The 23,207-nt window shown below is 49.6% G+C and overlaps 1 protein-coding gene across 3 annotated transcripts in view; it reads right to left on the bottom strand.

The window, feature by feature from the left end:
• Nucleotides 1-2,684: 2,684 nt before the first annotated feature.
• Nucleotides 2,685-23,207, bottom strand: part of LOC6733345 (protein prickle) — a 60,083-nt gene continuing 39,560 nt past the window's right edge. For 2 of the 3 annotated variants that reach the window (XM_039292363.2, XM_039292362.2), the window contains exons 2-6: nt 8,819-9,419; nt 6,915-7,028; nt 5,495-5,623; nt 5,199-5,402; nt 2,685-5,073 (exon numbers count right to left, since the gene is read on the bottom strand). In XM_039292363.2, coding sequence (XP_039148297.1) covers nt 3,259-5,073; nt 5,199-5,402; nt 5,495-5,623; nt 6,915-7,028; nt 8,819-9,419 — 2,863 coding nt within the window. In that variant the 3' untranslated portion in view covers nt 2,685-3,258. Of the gene's footprint in view, nt 5,074-5,198; nt 5,403-5,494; nt 5,624-6,914; nt 7,029-8,818; nt 9,420-19,746; nt 21,079-23,207 lie in introns of all 3 variants that reach the window. The other variant, XM_039292361.2, reaches the window with a different exon arrangement.

The raw sequence follows: 23,207 nt of genomic DNA, 5'->3' as shown, positions 1-23,207 counted from the left end.
TGAAAGCTGCGCCATTAGTCCGTTCCAGTCGATAGTGGGTGGTGGTGGTCCGTTGGGGGATTGGAGTCCTGCTGCAATAATAAGCTCCGACTCTGGACCCATAAATTACACATTTTTTCCATACGTTCTGCAGAAGTTAATAACATTTTCATAATCGCATTGTGCGAAACTGGCGTTGGTCACTGGAAAAGAATTTCTGTATGGTGTCGGATATCATACATTTCACTGTCAACTACGCTCTAAACTAATCGAAAGTATAAAGGTATAAAGTTATAGTACATGTACTACTCTTTAAAGTAATAATAAACAGTAGCTGCAAAAACTGGGTTAAAACTGGGTTAAATCATATCCATTATGTTCAGCATTTCTCTGGCTTAATCCTTTAATTGCTAAATTAAACTTGCTTAAATTTCCATCTCGCTTAAATCACAATTATCAAATTTTGAAATTCAGTTAAGCTCGTTGGATTTTCGGACTTCTGCTCTCCTTAGTTGCGATTAAAGCTGGCAATGAAAACCGCATTCGAAAATTCGGGATGCCACGCCTGAAAAGCGCAACCAAATGCCACGAGCAGATTGTCCCACGTAGTCACGGTCCCAATAAATGTCGCCCCACTCGACCCACCCGGTTGTTTGTCCACCCGGATGCTCCACTCTGCTCCACTCCAAGCCATCATGGGCAGGAGAATAAGTGCGGCAGCTGCACATTTACAATTTGCTGGCGGAGTGTGTGGGCCCCAGTTTTCGTTCATGATAAAAATGAGCGTCGGAAATGCGAATATAAATTCAGCCATATCTGATGTACAAGTGTACATCTGACCGGGGGACTGGGTATGGGATTGGGAATGGAGATGGTGATGGTGATGGAGATGGGTAGTGTGCCCGGCAGATGGCAGTATGTGTGGCAGGATAAACATAATGGCTGCACTGCATTTGCAGTCCGGAGGCGGTGGCAGGATGCCCGCCAGACAGGAGCAGACCAATCATCAGAAGTATGCCAGGCCGGAGGAAACGGCAGCGGAAATGACATGCAATAAAACACAAAGGCGCACGCATCGAGTGAAAGCTGGGAAAGCAGGGAAAGCTGGGAAAGCAGTGAGAGTTCGTCCTTTGTCTGCTGCCCGTCGCTGGATTATAACGAAAAATGGCATCTAACAACAAAAATCTATCTGGCAAATGCACTTGCCCCACCTCCACTTCTCCGCAGCAGGAGAAACTTTGCGGAATTACAATTGCAAAAGTTGCGTGCCCAGAGAGTCCTTGCCGTTGGGCTGCTGTCCAGTGAAGCTGGGATCTCCATTCGGAGTGCGGAGTGCGAAAAACCCGCCCAACCCCCCACTTTTGAGGTATTTTCCGTAGGTCTGTGCGTTAGCGCCAAAGTCATTTGGCTTATCAATGCCAGACGCAGACTATTTCGGTGGCTTATCGGCCTTTTCCATCGCATTCCCGCAGCATGCAGGTGGCATTCGAGGGGCGGATGAGGACGGACCAGGATGCCAGCTGCCCCGGAGTGGGCGTTATTAAGTGGCCATTAGTCCCGGCCAAACAAACTGGTGACAAACTGGACATGGAAGGGGCATGGCCACAAATTACACAGCTGCCAATGATGCGGCCGACTATCAGTCGCACACAGGAAAATATAACTTTATTGATGCGATCTAAGGCCCTTTGACTGATTTCTTCTTTGTCCTGAATAATAATTCATGGATAAGGAAGTCAAGGGAAAGGTTGTTCAATCCGATAGACTTTAGATACAAACGAAATACTAATAGCAACTAGACGGTGCATAGTATGTACTGCATACCATATATGATAATCCTCTTACAATATATAAATATCAAGTGTCATTAGAGAACGGTTGAGCTCCAAAGGAGTGTTAAAGTTAAACCCATCTTTCCCATCCACAATTCATTGTGATGATACACTCCCTACTTACTTAGCACTACACGTTATTCTCAGTGCACGGCAGCCAGTGGAATGTACAATGCAAACGGAAGGCTGGGGCACAAGTTGTTGAATCTAACAATGTAAGCAGGAACGAGGTTCCACTCGCCTCCGCTGCTCCTTGTCCACCGCAAGTAATGTGCCCCTTCGGAGTGGCCGGCATTATTTGCTAATTACGCCCTGTGGCAAGCGTTGCATGCATGTGATTGCTCTTATTCGACGGGTTGCCAACTGGAGTACCTGCCCTGTGCCACCGCCACTGCTCCAGTGCCATCCGAACCAAACCGATCCGATCCCGAGGAACGGTGCGCCATAACTTGCCATCAACTTATTAGTTCCTCCTGCCTGCCTCATTTTCGATTTTAATTTCCATGTTGCGGCCGCTGGTGGATGGCCAGCATGCAAATGCTCGACATGCGCGTAATTTGTATTCATTATCTGATGCATAATTATACCGCAGATACGCCAGCGAAGCTATCGCAGCCATCGACGGGGTCACCAAATGGAATATTCTAGCTTGCCGCCCAAATACCGCAACTAAAGCCGGAAATGGCATAAAGGTGCAATTGTATTTTAGATTTCCAAAATGAGGATTATTTTCTTAAATTCGGAGGTAAATATATTTGAGTGGCCAAAAGCTAGTTGAATGTTTAAAGCCAACTATTCTAATGGAATTACCCAAACTACAAACCGTTTAACCAATGGAGATTGTTCTTTATTCCCCAAAACACCTTGGTGCACTTACTCCTTTTGAACTTTATTCTCGTGAATGTCATACAGTGATTCCGCTTAAACTAAGTTATTGTAGAGTTTCATTAGCCCAATCGTCAGCATTTCTACTTATTTGTCTAGGCAAATACTTAGGGTATCTGGTAAGCCTAATATGCAATAAATATAAATAAAGTGTATAAATAGGGTTATCTGCAATGTATCTTCGCTATGCTATCGGTAATCATAAAAATATATGTATATAGTTGAATCTTCAATTAGCGTAACTAGGGATGTGTATTTGGAACAGTGTTGGCTCTTATTGTAGGGTCTCCTCCTGCGGAGTTGCATATGTATGTTTGTGAGTGTACCTTAACTAGGCGCCTTAATGTCAAGTTGAACTTTATTTTGCTTTGTGGAGAGGCAGTTGCCTCCCTTCCCAGGAATTGATGATCCCCGCGAGCGTTCTGGGCCACTTCGTTAGCCATGAGATGGAGTTGCCCATGGCGCCACATTAATTAGATCTGGATCTAGATCTGCATCTGCATCAGCATCTGGATCTGTGCTCAAACCTGGGCTCTGATTGGAACCCCTCCGGCAGGCGGCATCACGAGATGATGCAGTTCTTGTCCTTGTCGCCGCCCAGCTCACTGGGCTTCCTCTTCCGATCGTAGGCCAGTGCATCGTTGGGCACATAGCTCACGCGCACGCCGCCGTAGTGGCGCCTCTGCGGCAGCTGGTACATCATCATGTAGTCCTCCGAGCTGGAGGAGCTCGAGGAGCAGGTGGAGCACACGTCCGACTCCTCGGACTCCTCGCGTTCGCGCTCGCGCTCCCGTTCCCTCTGCTGTCGGCTGGGCGACTCGTGGACCAGGTTGGCCGCCTGCAGAACCGAAGGTGGACCCTGGTAGGACGAGGATAGGGGTTGCGCAGGTGCATAGGTGTCCGCTCGAGTGGTCGAGTGGGAGCGATGGCCGCTGCCGCTGCGATGGTGCGTCGAGCTGGAGGAGGACTTGCGACGTCTTCGCCTTCTCGAGGAGTGACCGTGACCGTGGCGACCACCTCCCTCCTTGTCCTTGTCCCGATCCCGCTCCCTCTCGCCGCCGCCACTCGTTCCCGCTCCGTTACCGGAGTAGCTGCGTGATCGGGGCAGTGTGTCCGGAATTCCCTCGAAGCGCACGCCCTTCTTCTTGGCCGGCTCCCCGCTCATCGGCGAGGAGGAGGAGGCGCCGCTCAGTATAGAGACCGGATGTGGGGGCGCGTGGGATGCGGACTGTGTGGACATGGGCGTGTTCAGCGACCTGTCGCCTGCCGAGTGGGTGGGTGAGCCCATCAGCTCGGGCGGCAGGGCGGTGGAGGCCACGCTCAGGTTGGGAGTGGGCAGCTCGGGAATCTCACCAGGCGGAGGAGGCGGCGGATGCAGTATGTCCGCGTACTCGTGCTGCTGGAACTGGTGCGAGGACACGGCGTGCAGCTGGGACAGGTGCTGCATGTGCGCAGGAGGCGCCAGTTTACCCGCCAGTTCCGGCATGCTGGCAGTGTGTGGGTTCTCCAGGAGCTGTCTCTGCAGATGGTAACTGTTTGTGGGCTTCGGTGGCCAGGCTGCATCCAGGTTCGAGGACATCTCGTTGAAGTTGTACACTCCGTCGCGCTGCAGTTCCATGGGCTTGGGCAGAAAGTGGGGCTGGAAGTCACCGGGTGAGTTCAGAGGCGATAGGTTCTGCGAGGTGCTGGAGGCTCGTCCACCCGAAAAGTCCGTCAAATCTCCTCCGCCCATGTGTCCGCCGTGTTCTAGGTCCTTTACCACACCCGCGTCCGAGTCCGACGCTGCGTAGCTCTTGCCGTGGTCCACCAGTCCGCCCGCCGCCTCCAGCTGCTGGCTTTGCATCTGGTACATCGCTTGGTTGAAGGTAGCCTGGTGCTGCTGCTGCTGTTGCGGCGACATGGGCGGCGAGCTGGAGGCGTGGCTGCTGGGAATGCGCGTCGGCAGAGGAGCTTGCGGATGGGGCCGCACCCGCTGTGTGGGCGGAGTGGGCGTGGTGTACATGCCTGTGCCGGAACTGTCCGACGGCGTGGGCGGCTCCCCCTTGCTGCAGGCGATGGAGCAGTAGATGGCCCCTCGTCGCGGCAGGAAGGCGCGACCCAGCAGCGAGCAGCGGCATGTGTTGCAGGAGAAGCACTCGTCCGTCGCGTGCCAGTGCTGCCCGTCGTGGCTCATCTGGCCCTGGTCCACCCCGATGGCCTCCCCGCAGTAGTCGCAGTACTCGGCGAACATCGCGTCGAAGCAGTGCAGACAGTACGGTTTGCCCTCCCGCATGATGTACCGCTGGCCGCCCAGCTGCTTGTCGCACTCGTGGCAGGCGAAGTGGTTCATGTGCCACGCCCTGCCCTCCGCCTCCGTGCACTCGTCTGCCAGGATAATCTGCGGATCAAAGATGAAACATCTTGTTAGATACGAGGGGCTTAACGGTTAAAAACTTAAAATATTAATTTTAGTGCCAAATTTACAGATTTAAGCAATGCTAATCCCAAGCAGAGAGCACTCACCTCATCGCAGGCCGAGCAGCGGGGCTTTAGGGTCTCGGCGTGGTGGCGTCCGCAGTACATGCGCCCATCCCGGTGGAAGTAGATAAGGTCCACGAGAAGCTCGCGGCAGACGGAGCAGGCGAAGCACGCCGGATGCCAACTGGCATTGGGGCCCAGTCGCGTGGCGAACACGGCGATGTCGCCCGTGGAGATTAGGTCGTCGCACTGGAAGGAGCGGTGAGTTAGATTTGCAGGCAAGGCGCAAGGCCCCTCGCTCCGAGTGGGTTTCCGCATCGGAGGAGTATCGCTGTACTTACTCCGTCGCAGGGTCGGGCGCTCATCAGCTGCCGCACGTTGCCGCGGCCCAGGGCATCGCGTTTGCGCTGCGTGGAGAATAACCGCAGCTCCTTGCGCTCCTCATCCGTCAGTGAGTGACAGTAACGAACCTGCAATGACAGCGAGTAACTGAAAACTGTGGCTTTCCATCGCCCTCTTTTCCCCCGGGCCTCCTCCACCTCCTTATGCTGGGAAAAGACAGGGAAATCATATGTTCAAGTGGGACTCGACAGCAGAGAACCGAGGAACGGTGGGCTGAACCAAGCTGAGCCGCAGCCTGAAGTGATCTTTCCAAGAAGCGCGGACAGGGAACGGGCGAGATTGTTTGTCTCGGCGGCAGACAGGCCCACATCCCACATCCCACAAATCCCAAGGCTCGATGCGCGATGCCCGGAGAAACGCAGAGCAAACCGCAAAAGGCAAACGGTAGTCAGTAGCCCAGGCTGCCCATCAACGCTTCACCGCCAGCCTCCTGCTGTCCACTCCATCGGCATCTCCATCTCCATTTGGATCTGGCTCTGTCTCTGGCCATGGCTCTGCCCATCTCCCCCAGAACGGCCTGCGGTCTACGGTCAGCGTCTCGTTTGTGTGTTGTATGCAAATTTTTTCGGCTGCCTCCACTTATTTTTCGGTTTGGACCTCTTTTTTTCCTTATTTCTGGCCGGCCTTCAATGAGTGTTCTAGTCATCGTTAGCCATCCTCCAGATCTCAGACCCCAATCCCCGAAACAGTGATGTGGCTCGGTAGTTGTACATATAGTATAGTACCTACTATTTTAGCTAAGTTTTAACTTGAAAACGTTTAACACAGCATATTGAAACATCTTTAAAGCTGCTTCAATTAAATTAAAAATCTATCTTCTCGTATGAACTTTCACCTTTTTTCATGTGTGAGCCTCGTATATCCTTGGGTAAACCAATTCGTACCTCTACCAGCACTATTCCCAGCCCAAGTAACTGATATCTGGCAATCCGCTCAGCAATGCCTGGTTTGTTTGTCCACTTTTTTGTGGTCAGCGTCTGCTCTAAATACCAAACTCAGACTGAGTCTGCACTTGTTACCCCGATTAATTAAAGGTTACAAAACGGGAAATGGTCGGGAGGGACATACCCATACATACATGTATACATACATATGTACATCGGTGGATAGGAAAGGAGGTGTGTGGGAAAATCGTAGCGCAATTTGACTTTGAAATGTCATAGCCCGTAATTCGAGTTGGTTTCAATCTCGATAAGCGGTGCTGCCATGCGATGCCAGCTCCTCCAGTTGGGATAAATGCCGCTAAATTGACGGGCCCACGATCCCGAGGGGCTTGGGCTTGCGCTTGGGCCTGGGGTCAGGTTCAGGATTGGGAATGGGACTGGGATTGTGATGGGAGGCACCCCACCCCGTACTCACCTCGTTATCATGCGGCGGAAGTTGATGGAGCAATTGTCGCACACGATACTGCTCCCCCGGACTGTTGACGTATGGCACTTTGTCGTCGGGTATCTGCGAGAAGTACAAGCGAACCTGCGGGAGAAAAGAGCAGATGGAACCGAGTGGTAAGTACCTTGCGGAATGGCCGAGATTACAGTTAAGGAGGCGCGGGCACCAAAGGGTTAAGAGCCGCCACAGCGGGCATGGATTTTTGATTTTATTACGCTGATTTCTCGGTTCCTGCTCCTCCATCTGAGTCGCCTCCTTGCGTTTGAGCCAGGTTGAAAGGTGCACAACGTGCTAAGCCATCTTTATTGGCCACGCTCGCCAAGCGTTCTTTCATCGGCGGGAAGCGGAAAGCGAACAGCGAGAAGCGGGACATGGAAATGGAAAATGCCAGCTCGACGCGGCGGCTGACTGACACATGGCTTATGCCGCATCAACGTAAATTGCTGCCACATGGCTGTAAATAAATTTTCAATTCTGTTTGTAAAGTCACCCAGCGAAAAGCGAGGCAAAACGAAGAAATGCATTGCTAGACATCTGATAGGCCCGTCGGGATGGGATCGGATGGCATCCGATGGGAGGATGGCTTTAACGGAAGTCAAAGAGTTGAACGCAAAAGCGAAGGGGACCCGAAAAAATTCCGATTCAGAGGTCGGAGTGGCAAACTGGGCACTTCTGCCGGGCAGATTGTGAAAGATTTATTTGGCATTGTCGCATATTTTACGCGAATAATTTACGAGTTCGTTTCGTTTCGGTTAGCGGCGCCTGGCAAATAATTGAAAAAAGCACGGCTCAGCCGCTTGCAGCCACAATTGAATTGGCCATTAAAGTCAAATGCGAATTGAGGAATGGCTGCTGGCCGGCGGGGGAGTCCTCCTCCACCCCTCCTCTTCCTGCTTCTCCTCGGAGCGGGCACTCATTAGCGCTATCTAATTCTACAGACGGACAGACAACTAGACCCCTAGCCTAATTGACGCGCTCCAGAGCGGAGCCGGTCGCAATCGCCTTTGGCCAGCTCCACTGGACACTCCGCTGCATCATCTTTCGACTGGCTTTCGAGCCCGTCCTGGCCACCAGTCGCTGATTTATGGCCCAGTCGCGTGCATTTATTTACAGCTCGCTCCGAGTGACAAAATAACGCACAATAACTCAAGTATCCCGCTTATCGCCAGCCCACAAATCTCGCCTGCCATCCTGGGTCTGCCCTTGGCACTTCGCCTCCTCACTGCAATCTGCACTCCGTGGACGTCCAAGGTTGGGAGTCCATATCGGAGGATGTCTTGGAGGCCAAGACATGTTGTTTAAGGTACGACGAGTTGCTGGACATGTTCCCAGCCTGCTTGAAACTGGGGCACCACTAAGATTGGACCTGTGCATTTTTGGGAAACTAAATCACATCAGCCAGATGTGTGTAAACACTTGAATAGAATTTAAGAACATCTAGAACATCAAAGCAATTTCGAAATGGAAACCGTTAGCTTAACTATGTAAATAGCTCGTTTTAAAAGTTGAACTTATTCTGGGCCGTTGTGTATAATATGACGGAAAGGAAAGTATTGAAATACTAGGTGTAAATAATAGTTATACTGGTGTTTATATCCGGTATTTGTCGGCTAAAAGGGCATCTAGTATTCGAGAATCTTCATGCTTTATGTTAATTTTCCATCTTTAGTAATTCCCGAAATCTCGACGTTTATACGGACAGACAGACAGACGAACGGATATGGCGTTGGAAACGCTTCTTCTACCATGTACACACTATCTATCGACTATAGTGTACCCCTTGATTCTTCTAGTAACTAAGCCTGTGAAACACTTTGCTGACATAGTAAGCAAAAATAAGAGGATTTATAATTGAAATTTATTGAAATGTTTACCTGATCAGGCCGCAGTCCGGGTGGCACCCAGGTGTACTCCTCCAGAGCACAGCCACTGTCGTCGTCCGAGTGCGACTGCCGCTGCATGTCCATGTGCGGTCCGCCCAGGAAGGGGGCGTGGCCCGAGGCGGAGGAAGTGCCTCCGGCGGGATGGTGGAGCAGCGAGGGTGGCGAGGGCGTGGACAGAGCCGGCGAGAGCTGGTGGTGGTGGTGCGGCGGTTGCGGGAGCTGGGCATTCGAGTACTTGGGATTGGCGGAGCAGCCGGGCGAGTACTGGGGCCCAAGGGGCGGTCCTGCTGCTGCCCCCGATCCTGGTCCTGGTCCCATGCCCAATCCCATTCCAGCTCCCGGGTGCTGTTGGTGGTGCGGCGGCAAGTATTGCTGGTGGCGTTGCAGGGGCAGCGGGGAGGTGGGCAGGATTCCGGCTGCCGCCTGGGCCGCGTAGAGGGCGCTGGCGGAGGAGCTGCTGGGCAGACCCATGCCGCCGCTGCCGAGGGCGGGGGGCGTGGCCAGGCCCTGCCCACTGGGCGAGAAGTGGCGCGGCAGCGTGGGGATCTTCTGCAGATAGGAGATCTGCGTTAGCGGAGTTCGGCTGATGGGCCTGCAAGTGGAAAAGTGGAGGACGTGACTTAGCGACCAGGCTTGACTAATCGGAATTTAATTAAAGTTGGAAATTTTCATTAAAATCTCTCCCGTTTTCCCGCTGGCTGGATGGTGCAGGGTTAAAGGCCGCCAGCGGAAAAGCTAAAATAGGTGGAAAAAAATGTGGTAATCCCTCGCCGCAAAGCCGAATCATATTGTTAATGTAATATAAAACCGCATGGAAATCGTATTCATTGTATTCCTTTTGTAATTCGTTGGATTTATGCGGTTTTGCACTTCCTATTTTCCGTCGAACAAGCTGTCAATTTTAGTTTGTTTTTCATGCGTTTTTTATTTTGACGGCGACAGAAGTGGGCAGTGGGGGGAGGGAGTTTGGAGCTGTTTTTCCAAACGTCAGAATGGAAAATATTCGCATCACAGCGTTTACACAAACAAATCGACAGCTCTGCGTTGCCTTTGTTGCAATTTTGTTGTTATTTCTGCTATCTTGTTGTTGTTATTGTTGTTGTTGGACCCGCAGGGCTGTCGCCGTTGTCATTTTCCCATTTTCAGACATTGTTATCCTAGACCGGCTTTAATGCCCTGCAACCCGTTTGCTACGTTCATGCGATCTCAGCGAATTTGTGGCAAGCCAGGCGATCGTGACTTCTGGAGCCTCAAACATTTCTGTATCATATCGAGGTGATTGAAAACAATATATGAAGTAAAATAAAAATATTTTTACTATACAATAAGCATACATGGATATCATGGACATAAGCATATGGATATCATATAAAGACCTCATGCTTGAGTAGTATGTCAATTTGATTGCAAGTGCTGAACAATGGTAATATGGTCACAATATTTTGGATTCGGTGCTATCAATACTCTTTTAGAGATTATAAGTATAAAGAGATAAAGTATATTACTGGTAAAACTATAGAGAATTATTATTATACCTTGTAAAAATTAAAGTTATATTGTCGACGGCTAATCCTTCCTTCAAAAGATAAGGAATTTTCTTTGAAGAACATAAATATATATCTAGCTTGGCTTTGTCCAGATTTGAGATCAAATCTAAACTTCTACAACATATTTTGGATTAAGGTGAAGTCCTTAGCCTTTAATTCAATTAAAGCTCTCTATTTTCCGTAGTGCACTGGCATCGGTCCTTTGACATCGGGAAATGAACACGCACCATTTCATGGCCGTTTGCTGTGTGGCATATCAAAGGATAACTGTGCATTGTAACTGCACACACGAACCCTCATCCGCATACATATGCGGATGCGGATAGATAGATATATGTGAGTGGGGCGGGGCGGAGAGGGGCGTGGCCGGGGCAGAACTGAACTGAAGCGAACTGGAAATGCGAGTTCATGCGGGCGTTTTATCAAAACAATGCTGTCCGCCCTTTTGTTGTTTTAGCCAGTGAATTCTTTCTTTTCGCCAGCCACATCCCGATTTAACATTTTCCAATTCCATTTCTAGTTCACCAGCGGTAAAGGAGTGGGATTTGCGCTGGCACTTCGACTGGGACCCACTGACGTGTCAATGGATGGGCGAGTGTTGTGTGTGCCAAGCGGTTTCTGCGGTTTGCCGGCAAATTAATTGCGCAGATTGCGACTTTCAATGGGGAATAAGCCCGAAAAAACTGTTTGACTTTTGAATTTTTGAGCTGCAAACGCAAAAATGCGTGGTGGAACTGTAATGGATGTTTTATTTGGTGGGGAGCGGGAGCGGGTCGAGTGGCCAAAACTAAAACCATATCCAAATCCCCGGGCATGCACGTGCAACGTGTCGCAGCTGGAGACCCCGATTGCCGAGTGTTGCCCGCCGTCAAATCAGCCGCTTTCAAACCAAATTACCAGTTCCCGACTTGGCGTTCCAACAACCAACAACAGACCAGCCAGTAAGCCCGCTATCCCGCCAACCCACCAATCCGCCAACCTACCGGGTGAAACTGTGTCTAAACTCTATAAATTCGCCTGGGAGCCTGTGGGTCTGGCGAATTTATTGTGCGACCTGCATTTCTTCGTGGCCCTCTTTTTTATGTACCGCTGCAGCAGCGCAAATTCCCTGCTGACTGCAGCGAATTGCGCGAAATTGGCAAGCAATTGTGGCAAGTTTCAATCGGGCACAGGTCTATAGAGTCATTAAGGCGGCAGAACAAAATGGAAAGTGCATTTGCGTGCAGCAAATGTTGCGCAACATTGTTGCCGGCCAACAGGAGCAGCCTATAATGCTGCAGCAGGAGAGCAGGGAGCCCTGCAGAAATAAGCCCGCCAGTTTCAGGTTGGCCGGCAGCTGTTGACGCTATTTGCATTGATCGACGATGGAGGGCTGGGGATCCGGGCCTCGACTCAATTACTTTGGCAGTCGTTGACCCAGAGAACAGGTTTGCCCCGTCTAGGCCCTCTGGAAAACTAGTTCACAGCCGGAGTTGGCCCATTGAGGGCTGGCGGGGCCAGCTGCAGCTGCTCCCCCCGTCTCCTGCCACCGCCCAGCCGCAGAGATCTGCGGCAAGTGCCTATATTTAGCCAGTCCGCGCTTATCTGGCATCCAGATGAATGATCATTATGCGGCGGTCGCGTTGACAAATTGCCACGGAGCTTGAGCGATGAGCGACGGCTCAATGCGCGGCTAAAGACAGTTTAGCAGATGGCCAAGAGCGGGGGGAAGCTGGGGCAAGCTGCGATCTGCGATCTGCGGCCCCCAATCTCCGAGCACAATGCCCAAAAGGTTGGCCCCAAATCACTTTGGCACTTTGTGTGCGGTTTTCTCAAGTCATTTGTGTGATTTGGGTTAATGTCGGAAGAGCGGTGGAAGAATAATCGCTCAGATATATACCTGCTAATACCTATGTATCCGCAGCGAAAGTTACACCAGTCCAGGGAGTCAGATGCGAAACTTCTCGTTCAGCTTATATTTACACAGAGAGAAAAGCTGCTATAGTTGGAATGTTTTAACTCGTTTTCACTCGGTTGTAAACTCCTTCTAATGAAACTCATGTTCTGAAATATTATATTCCTGTGTAAGGTCGCCTTGTATGGCCTCTTGTGAGTTCGGGGACAGGTGTCGCTCCATTATGACTTGTTTGCTTTTAGTTTTACGACGTCTCTCGCATGGACAGCAATTGTGTGGCTGGACTGTCCTTCTCCTACTCCCCATCGTCCTGGCATTCCGTATGTCCTTTTATTGTTTTACTATCCCTGGCAGAGCAGCAACAACAGCAACAAAACTTTATTAAAAAGCTTCGCCAGTTCCGTGCTGGCAGCGATTGTCATAAACGATTTTTGAATTGTTCATAAAAATAGGTGGACAAGAGAAAGGAGCGCTGGAAAAGCTCGTAAAGTTTATATGGGGGAGAATGTCCATATTCCCCAGAAACCAGAACGCAGAACCACTTGGCATTTTTGCACTGCAGCAGCCGTAGAATCAGCACGTTTTGTTCTGTCTGCCTTGTCAACATGACATTTGCCGTGTTGACATTTTTATTGACTTTGGCAGCCGGCAGGCGAGCGGATTTGTCCTCGCCCCGCCTGGAAGTTGATTAAGAATGCCGGTCTGGCGATGCGCATCCCACATACTGCTGCGCCCGTACCCGCTACCCACACGTGTGTGGTCCACTACCAGGTGCGTTTATTACGCATACGCCAAGTGGTACGGCCACTAATTGGTGGCTCTGAGAACTGGGACTGTACCTTGGCGAAGGCCTGCTAACTCGCTGTTTCAATTTGAGCGTTTAGAAAGTTGCATAATGGCGCGAACTGCGTTGGCTTATCTCCCGCTCGCACTAAACCAATTAAAGATCGGGCGACTCATCATCGCAGGCGGCAAGTATGTTGCTGCTACATTTTAGCCGATCGCCTTTGTGTTCCCCCTGCTAACGGGCAGGAAAATTGTTTCCAGAGCGTGCAAATTTTCACAGCTGCAAACAGCCACGGCAGCGCAGCTATGCCAGCAATTTGTGTGCCAAGCGGCCAACATTGAGGTACCCCATACCATTCCGACCATCCCGACCATGCCGACCATCCCGACCATCTTTCCTGGGAGCCAAAGACACCGCGAAGCCTCTTTTCGCTGGAACATGCTAACACCAGCGACGACGCCACGATCAGGTTTTCGTGCCAGAACCTCGCCTCCGTAATGGATGTTAGAGAAATTGCATCATCAATGCAAATTCGGTGAGCTAAAGGCGGTGATGGGAGAAGTTCCAATTTGTTTTCACGGTAATTGATTCAAGGCATTATTTTTATTCGAGCAACCGCCAATTAATTGCGAACTTTGTGGCTAATACATCAAGGCATAGGCTGGTGGAAAACGCGCGCGTTGTTCTCAGTCGCCCACCAGGTAGTGCCTCCCGATCCCCTACTCCAGATCCCCCGCTCTAGATACCTTTACCCCGCGTCCATCCAAAACCCACCACATAACCATACATCCGTGGCTGTGTGTGTTCCAAGTCGGGGCCCACGGCATTCATCCGGAGACTCGGCCGCTTCTGCGGTCGTTGTCTTTGGTCTATGAACTTGTTTTCCTGCCCCTGCCCCAGCCTCTGCCCCCATGGAACGAACCCCTTCTCCATCTGCCTTTTTAATTGAAGCCGTGTCTTTGGCTGTGTTTCTTCTTTCAGCCCCATGCTTTTTGTTCCTTGTCGTCTCTGGGTTTTTTCTACGACTTTTTTGATGCTTCGATTTTTATACATTAATGCTGCCTTTATTGCTGGAGTGATTATGCTCAATTTTGTTTTTGACCATAATTACATTTCGTTCTCCTCCGAACGATGCGTCCGTTAGGCCGAGTAGTTTCATCTGGGACTTGGACTGGCTTTTTATGATGATTTGGTAAACAAATTGGCATTGATTGATTTTTATTCCGCGCTATGCAAACACGGCGAGCGAAGGAAATCACGCTTCGAGTGTTGGCACATCTTGTTGAGGTTTCATATCTGGCGGCGGATACTGCCGTCTGGCCCGAAGGTCAGCTAAGTGAGATTTCCACTCGATAGATGGCCGGAAAACGTGTGATCCGTCCGGAGCATAAATCAGTGCTTATCCACGGACCATGAACAACCGAACTGCATTCAAGGCATAATTATTAATGACACATTCGGATGCTAAAACATGTCGGCATCGAGCCGCACCAGCCAAATCTGATTTGATTTATGTGGCTTGCATCGCAACAAAACTGTTCACAAATTAACCGTAATAAAGCAAACTGCATAGTTGCTGCTGCAGTTGCTCCTGCCGCTCCCGCTGCATGTTGGCTTATTTTGATTTATGGCCAACTAAAATTGGAATCTAAATTCTTGGCCATTAACAAAACCAGCAGCAAAGAAATTGTGTTCGTCTGCCTACGCAGAGTGCAAGTTGGCCGGGCCGAAACGGAGTGTGCGGAGTGCCTGGGTTTCAGCCAGAACGCAACCAATCCCATGGAGAATTGGTTCTGACTCTAAAAGGCAGTCAAGTCAAAGATTGCTTTCGGCAGGAGTAAATCAATCCTGGTATCTGCGGCATTGGAAGCTGTAATTGCTTCATTAGAATGAGTTATGTACAGACAAAGTGATCTAATCGGACGGTATGTTTATGGTGGGATTGGGGAAGATTAATTAAAATAATACCTTCTAAACAAATTGTATTACTAAAATAGAATTATTTGAGCTTTTAACTAAAATACACAGCTAAAAGAGATTGAGTTATGAAAAGTGGCGTACGTAGGGTATTATGTGCACCGACTTGAGACCGCCGATTTATCTCCTGATTTGGATCGTTGTTTGACAAAAACCTAGAACGGTAAATTGCACTTTTGCACTAACTGTTCTCGGAGGCTCGTTGACAACCTGGCAACAGCAACATGGCAAAAATAATTAGCTGCTAATTGCGTTTTATGAGATGCCCTGACAGTGAAGTGATGCAGCACATTGCACGTTGCTGGCTGCAATCTGCGGCCATAATAGCCGCAAAAAGGCCTTTGACTGGCAACTCCGTCGATTTGTCATCTGCCCCTCGAGTTGTGGCGATGCAGTGGCAGATTAGCATATAAGTGCGGCTAAATTGTTATGTTTCCGCCTTCGGAGCTCCCTCGAGCTCCCCCGAACAATGATAATTCGCCCCCTTATCGCGGTTACTGGATCGCTGCAAACCCGCTCGGAGGCAAGTTCAAGAGCTAACGAGGCAGGAATGCAAAGAGTGTTAATGCAGGCGGAATCTTGCCACTCTGCTCAAAGTTGCCAGTTGCCAGTTGCAAGTTGCAAGCTGCAGGTTGCTAGTTGCAGGTTGCTAGTTGCAAGTGGCTGGTTGTGCAGTGGCATGCAGGCAATTTAAATGCAAAAAGTGAAGCTGTCAATAAAAATTACGCGACTGCCCCTCCACTGCACACTATTGCGATGCGGCTGCCGCCTTTAGCCGCCTTTAGCCCCCCTTAATTTATTGCCTTGCGTGTCTGTGTGAGTGCGTTAAATGTTTTATTAATTAGTTGCCAGTGGGCGGGGAATTCCAGCGACTCCGCGGCCGAGGAATTCGCCCGTGTTTGTCTTGATCTGTCAGTCAAGTGTCTACTTTTGGCTAAACTAATCCAGAAAATCCCTTCAACCCAACGCACTTGCTTTGACGCACTTCCAAACATTATATGTATATAACAACAAACTGATCCAAATCGCTTTGATGTGGGCGCAGACAAGTCATGGACCCACGAAAACCGAATTCAATTCGCTGTCATTTTGACAGCGGCTTAAGAGGCTTGAGAACCGCGTGGCCAAAAAGGCGGAAAAGGGGAACGGGGAACGGGGAGTGACTGGCATTCCCAAGACACAATTAATATGCGACGCAGTTCTGCTGGCCATAAATGCGTATAAACATGGCCCGAGCAACGAGCACCGACCCCCGCCCATCGACCGCCCGCCACTTTGGGGCAATTAGCATGGCCAACATGAGCGGAGACGCTTAATGGCCTTGGTTTATTTTCACATTACCAGCGAGTGAGTAGTCGAGTGAAAAGACTGCGAGCCAAAATGACGAAAACGAAAACAAAATCATATTTTATCGCCGTGCATAAATAAATCACAAAGGCTGTTTCGCGCTGTTGTCGCTGTTGTCTCGCACTTCGTGGCGCCGGCTAAAAGCGGAGCTAAGCGGCTCAGAGCCGCAGAGCCGCGGAGCTGCAGAGCCAGTTGGCCAATTGTCTGGGCCAAGTCATGCAAGCCGCCGCCGCCGCCGCCGCCATCAGCGTCGCTCTGGCTGCGCTTTGCTGTTGCAATTAAGTTGCATCTGCAACACAGCCAGCTACCCGGCCACGCCCACAAAAGCATCGGCATTTGTCAGGGGCGGAGGCATTTGCAACTCGCAGGCGAGTGCCCCTAATGGCTTTGTTAATTAAAACCAAAATCAATATGGATGGGCTGCGAAGGATTGCAATGGTGGTGGTTGGTGTCCATGTGGCAATGCCATCGATGAGAATCTGAATGCACAAGTACAAGAGTATGAATTGGTAAAAGTACGGAAAATATTTAATAGCAATAAAACTTTATTGAGAAACAGTTAATAGTAATAAGCCGCATATAATGAAACTAACAGTAACTTAAAAAATTATAATACTGATGAATTCGATGTTGGGTTTCTGGAATTTAAAAGAAACCCCTTATCCTTAGATATCCAACTGGTTTCCTTTTTTTGTTATATATTTTAGAGACTAAAAGGTGCAACAACTTTTAAATGCATTTCAGAGATGTGTTGCTTCTTCTGTGACTATTGTAGTTAGCACCTGAAACAAAACTCCACTCCAAAGCAACACAGTTTTAGCTAAATCCATCAATTAATACATCTACCAACTTTTCCGCTCCCTGAACAGACCATAAATATTAAGTATGGCCGCGGATGCTAAAGAAGTGATGGCTGTAAAACCATATTTTGAGAATTTCTTAAGTAACTTCGAACGCATCCGATCGTTTTCTCCATTTCGACTGCCAAACAAGTCGTAAATGCGTTCCCGCCCGATTCCGCCCCTTGACGCGAATTGGAGACGCGGCCGTGACGAGGATCCCGATCCCGGTTAAGCTCTCGAGATTTATGCGGCACTCGATGGCAGCCAAGATTGAATTGAATGCTTAGACACGAGCTGAACACAAGTTAATTGCCTGCGCAGAATGCGAACGAACCAGAAGCCATTCGTTCGGCCACAGCCGGAGAAATTATTGCAGTGCAATTTTTTAATATCTTCATTAGGCGCTCTGGGGCCCAGGCAATTAAAAGGCCAGGCGAAACCAGATTCGAAATCCGCAGTTTTGCATAGATCTGGGAACTAATGCGAATGCGGTGGAGCTCTCATCGATGGCAGCCGCTGGGCTTGTGGGCTTCTGGGCGAGAATCGAGAATTGAGAATCGAGATTTGAGATTCGAGAAGCGAGAACTGAGAATGAAGAATCGCGTGTGGCTACCGGATTGCAGACAGATCGGGTTGAAGCCGTGTCAGAGGCACATCAAAACGGCGTCTGTTATTATTATTAATTATGCTTTGATTGCCTTCTTGCTGGAATCGCTTGGAATCGCTTGGAATAGCTGGCGGTTCCTGTTAGCAGGCCGTTTGGCAATGCAGCTCCCGAGCTTGGCTTTGCTCTCTAATTTGTGGTTGCCAAAGTTGATCGTCGTCATCGCCATCAGCAGTGCCATGATGAGCTTGGCCAGCAACTAATTGAGTTGTGCCTCTTCCCCAACTCAGTTTCCCAAGTCGCGCAAGTTCGTTGCCTAAGTCTTTTGTTTGCTACGAAAGGCTGCATACTAAATCAGAGCCCTAAATGTCCATGGAAATATATGCCAATATTGTTTTTCCAACCCACCCCAGGTACGATACCCATTGCCTAGCAGAATGAAAAGGAGGAAATGTCATGCGGCTGAGGGAAAACAATCGCGGCCATATTTCATAAGCTGCGTGCCTGCCATCCGCAAAACACAATAACTTAGGCTTAGGGCCCGATATTTGCATGGCATTATGCAAAATCATGACATTAAAGCGGAGCTCGCCAGAGCAGAGCTCTGAAATTGCGCCAGCTCCTCGCTTTTTCCGCCGCTTCCACCGCATCCCACTATGTACACTATGTATAAGCCGCTGCAACCGATCTGCCGAAAGATCGGGACCCGCGAGGGACGCACAAAGGCCCCTGGTAAATCACACTTTGGCAGTTGTCGTTTGTGCCGCCGGCCCAGAGGCACTGCGTCGTATGCGTAACCCGAGTATGGCCGCGTAAGTGGAGACCCAGAGCCCCGTCGCCGTTGTGAGTGATGCGTATAAGCAAGGGATGTGGGGCAGGGGTCCTCGGCACCAGAGTGCAACGCAGCGCAACGAAACCAGACTGGCGATGGAGGCACACTGGGGCAAAGTGGCTGCAAAACTTTTTTCGAGTGGAAGCTGAGGTGAATCTAACTATCCATCTATTACGGATAGCTGTAACATGCTAACACCAAAAAATTATACAAAACATCGGTACATATTGTGAGATCTTTCAAATATACTTTCTGCCAGAAGTATTATGAGGAATTTTGTAATATAATATAATGGTTAATACGATGTTTATGTAGTTGTATAATATTTTAAAATGGTTTAAGTAAAAAAGTAAAGGAAACTGCCTAAAGGTGCCCTAAAATATCTCGATTATAGTTAATAGTATGCAGTTGAAACTCGTTATAGTGTGCTACTGTTAAACGAAATCAGGCAGAACCGCAAAACCTGAAGTCTAAAGATTCATAATTAATAATTCAATATTTAATTTCCCAGGGCAGTTTCAACAAATAGAATTGAGATTTACTGGTGAAATGCCATATATTCTACAAGGTTAAATATGATATGAGAGAATACTTTGTGAAAACCAATAAAATTTTGAAATCGATATTATGATCAATGCCAAAGATGATCTCAATTATAAAAAATAACTCATGAAATCACCCATAAAGCTCTTTTTGTTTTCATCTTTTTGGTGTACTTTCTCCCTGTTGATTTTCGGAAGGGATGTCACCACGGTTACGGAGTTTTAGTTTCTGGCTGCCAAGACAAGAACAAGTTGCCGGAGTAGCTGATGTTGCTGGCTGCAGCTTGTTGCGTGCATTTTGCGGTTCGTCTTGGTCGCAGAACACGCAATGTGTGTTCATTGACTCCTGCCTCGGCAACGTCTTGCACAACAAGTTGCTGCCGCAGCTCCTTCTGAACCTGGTGCTCCTGGTAATCAATCACCGCGGCAACAAAACTTATGCATTTAAATTGTCAGCAGGCTTGGAGGAAAGGCGGCTGCCAAGGGCGGCTGCCAAGGGCGGCCAAATTGCATCTGACAAATGGACTGGCTGGAAATGGCTACTCACTCATTTGACTCCTGCTGGGCGGCTCCTGTGGCCACTTCCGGTGCGGCGCTCGTGTCCAGTTCGTTGAAAGTGAAACTGATATCGTGGGCATCCTTAAACGGCTTCATGCTGCGCGGTAAACTCCTCTGCCGCAGGCTCAAGTTTAGAAACTGAAGATCGCCGGCGGTCAGGGGTTGCAGGGGCACTTGTGGTGCTGCAGGTTGCGTTCCTTGGTCCTGGGTGACCCGGTTCGCTGGTGGTGGTGGCAGTGGCGGCACAGGACGCTGCTGCTTCTGCTTGGGTGGTAGGGCGGGCTTGGGAGCTTCCTGCTCGGGAGATTCCTCTTCCTGCTCGATGATCTCCAGGACCTGGGCCGTGGCCTCCTGCTCCGCATAGAACCTGGCCATGTTCTCGGTGGCGTCCAGCGGACTGTACCGCTTGCCCCGCACCACGAGATCGCCCAGGTGATCGGCGTCGATGCCGAATAGAAAGGGGTCGTCGAGAACGGTCACCCTGGCATTCCGCTGGGTCACCTCGCTGGACTCGTTAGCCGTCGTGGTGTCGTTCTTCGGCAGCTTCTCCCCGCGCACATGGGCTCGCAGGGATCTCAGGAGCTTCTTGCTGCGCCGCGGCGAGGAGGAGAGCGGGAAGAGCGGACGGCCCGCCGGCGCCGCACCGCCCTTCGGGGTCGACGAGTGATCGCCTAGATCGATGCCATCGTCCGCATCCTCGACGGCATCTAATTGCCCGGCGATAAGATCGCAGTCCACGGTGTCGTACTCCCGATCGCGGGCATTGTCGGGGTCCTGATTAGCGTCCGCCAGCCGCTGGGCCGCCGCCTTGCTATAGAGCTGTCGATAATATTTCTGCTGGTCCCCGTACAAGAAGCAGACGCGCCACCATTGTTTGCATGCCAGCAAATTGGCGGTACGTGGCACCATCGCCGGCTCCATGTTGCCAGTGGCCGTTACTGTTGCCTGGCCAGCAGCAGGAGCAGCGGCGGCATCTGCTCCCCCCGGTCCTCCGCTGGAGCCTCCTGCTCCTCCACCGGTTGACAGGCTGCTCATGTTGCTTATTATTATTGTTCTGGGCCCGTAATTATTTTTCAGTTCTCGTTGTCTTTGCTTGTCGGCAGTGTCATTCTGTTCTTGTATCTGCTTTTTGGTCGCTTTTGTTTTACATGTTTTTTTTTCACATTTTCCTCGTAAATTTAGCTTCGAGTGGAATTTTAATTACATGATTGTAGTTTTCTGTACACTTTTTTATTTAAATTCGGCGTTTGTTTGTGGCGTCTCAAGGATTTTGTACTCTTTTGTGCGTTACATACATTCTTTAAAATACATGGTATTGTCACTGCATTGATTAGGAACTTGTTAATTGAAATCGCTTTATAAACAATCAATATTTATAGGCGCATAATTTTTTAGTGGCATTGTCCTATTTTTTTTTTTAATACCACTTTATTCAATTCAGATACAGATACCCAGCCCGAGGAAAACTCAACTTTCTCGACTGGAAATTGGAGATTAGACAAAAGCCTTGCTCACCCCACCTTGATCGATTGCCTATAATTTACTTTCGAACAAGATGAAAATCGCCGTGGCATTACTAGCATAACACTTTCCCCAAACCGAACACGGAAGCCGCCTGCTCGAGGAGGAAACTTAATCAAATTTGTGTAGACACTGCGAATTGGCAGCTTGAGCCCTTAATAGTGATTGGATGTAAGGCAAATAGCGAAGCGAACGCGCTTACCACTGCTAATGGCTAATGGCTAAGAGCGGAGATGGTGATGGCAGCCACCGGACGGACATCGGGAATAAGCCATAAGGCATCGGCCATCAGGCATCGAGCCGATTAGTCACGCCCCTAATAAAGACAGCAGACACGTAGGGGCGGCAGGCATCGGCGGAAAACGTGGAAAACAGCTTCGCTAAGTGCGAGCCACTGCAGTTTCCATGGCGGCGATGCCCTTGTCAGATAATAATAACTTCATCTTCATCTTCATCATCATCGCCATCAGCGGCGACTGCCGCAGCTGCTTGAGTGGTAGCCAAATGCCTCGGCAGCAATTGCAGCTTACCGTCATCCACGTACCACATGTATCCTGTGTGTGTTTGTCCATCTGTATCTGTATCTCTATCTCTAGCTGCGAGTATCTGGGAATTCCAGAGTGCATTAAGCTGCTCTTAGCTTAGTGCTCGCAGACCCCTTAATGGAGTCGACAAAAAGCGAGGCCTCGGCTCATATTTATGAGATCAATGCCAGGGAAAAGCTGTCAATCAAGAGCGGAGGCAATATTTATCAGATTACCAAAGAGTTGAGATCAAAGATCACAGGTACCAGCACACAGCTTGAAAACGGAATGATGTCAGTTCGTTAGTGACAACTCAATTTAAAGTTAAACGGCCAACGGGACCATTTTCAATGCTAAACGAAAACTGTCATAATATGTCCATTCTCATGATGAATTCGAGAGTAGCTCAATTCAAGGTTCATGCTAGAATGCCATAAATAGATCAGTTTTTGCATTAATTATATCCAAATAGAGAAATTATAGCGTTTTCTCTGCATGCATCACACGCAGCGTAGGCACACATTCCATCCAGAAAACTCGACAGACTCGCGCAGAAGAATTCGAGGCTCGGAACGGAGGAGGACTATAATTGAATTATAAACAAGAAGAATCGCAATAATAACCGCCCGAATGGAGCAACTGGCTTCCGGCTAGCACAGAAATTGAAGATGATTTCCAACCGCAACAAAGTCGGGGCCGCAGCACGCGATCCCGGCCAGATTTGCAGTTAGACAGCGGGTGTGATTAGAGCCCAATGAGTGGGTAAGTGGGGAAAACCGGTCTCCGAATGGGAAAAGCGGCACTTGTGCATGATTCACATGTGCCACAAAGAGCTCTGGCCCGATGCGATTAAAACGCGATCACACAATAATCATAAAGAAAAACTGGAGCCGGGCGGCCAACGAATGCCCAAACAAAGACTTCCGGCGGTTGGTCCAAGGCAGAAGATGGAAGGCTGTAGATCCCAGATCCCAGATCCAAGATGCCATATGCCAGATGGAGTGTTGCGCTTTGGATGTGGATGTGGAGTTGATGCCGCAAGGCACCGTTAGTATTTATTGATGGCGGTTGTTCGACATGTGTAAGTGACGCCATCGATGCTTGTCGCGTAATTTATCCGATGCCAAATTGCCGGCGTTAATATCTGATAATGCCTGACCCATTGGAAGTGGCTGATTGAAATCGCACTAGGCCAACGGGGCGTATGCGCGTTTGCACACGCCTCAGCCGAGACAAATGCAGAAGTTGCTGCTAACTGCGATTTTCCATACGACTCTACTTTAGTTTCAATGGCCGGCGGCTCTGTCATCAATCCCCAGTCGGAATTACCCAGTTGACCAGGAGTGTCCCCCCTTGCATACGGCATAAACTCAAGTATGGTAGCTTTATGGTGCCTTTTATTGCC

Source organism: Drosophila simulans, chromosome 2R (genome assembly GCF_016746395.2).
Source record: "Drosophila simulans strain w501 chromosome 2R, Prin_Dsim_3.1, whole genome shotgun sequence".
NCBI classification, from domain to species: Eukaryota; Metazoa; Arthropoda; class Insecta; order Diptera; family Drosophilidae; genus Drosophila; species Drosophila simulans.
The sequence above is the reverse complement of the archived record's forward strand: the minus strand, read 5'-3'. Positions and strand labels throughout refer to the sequence as shown.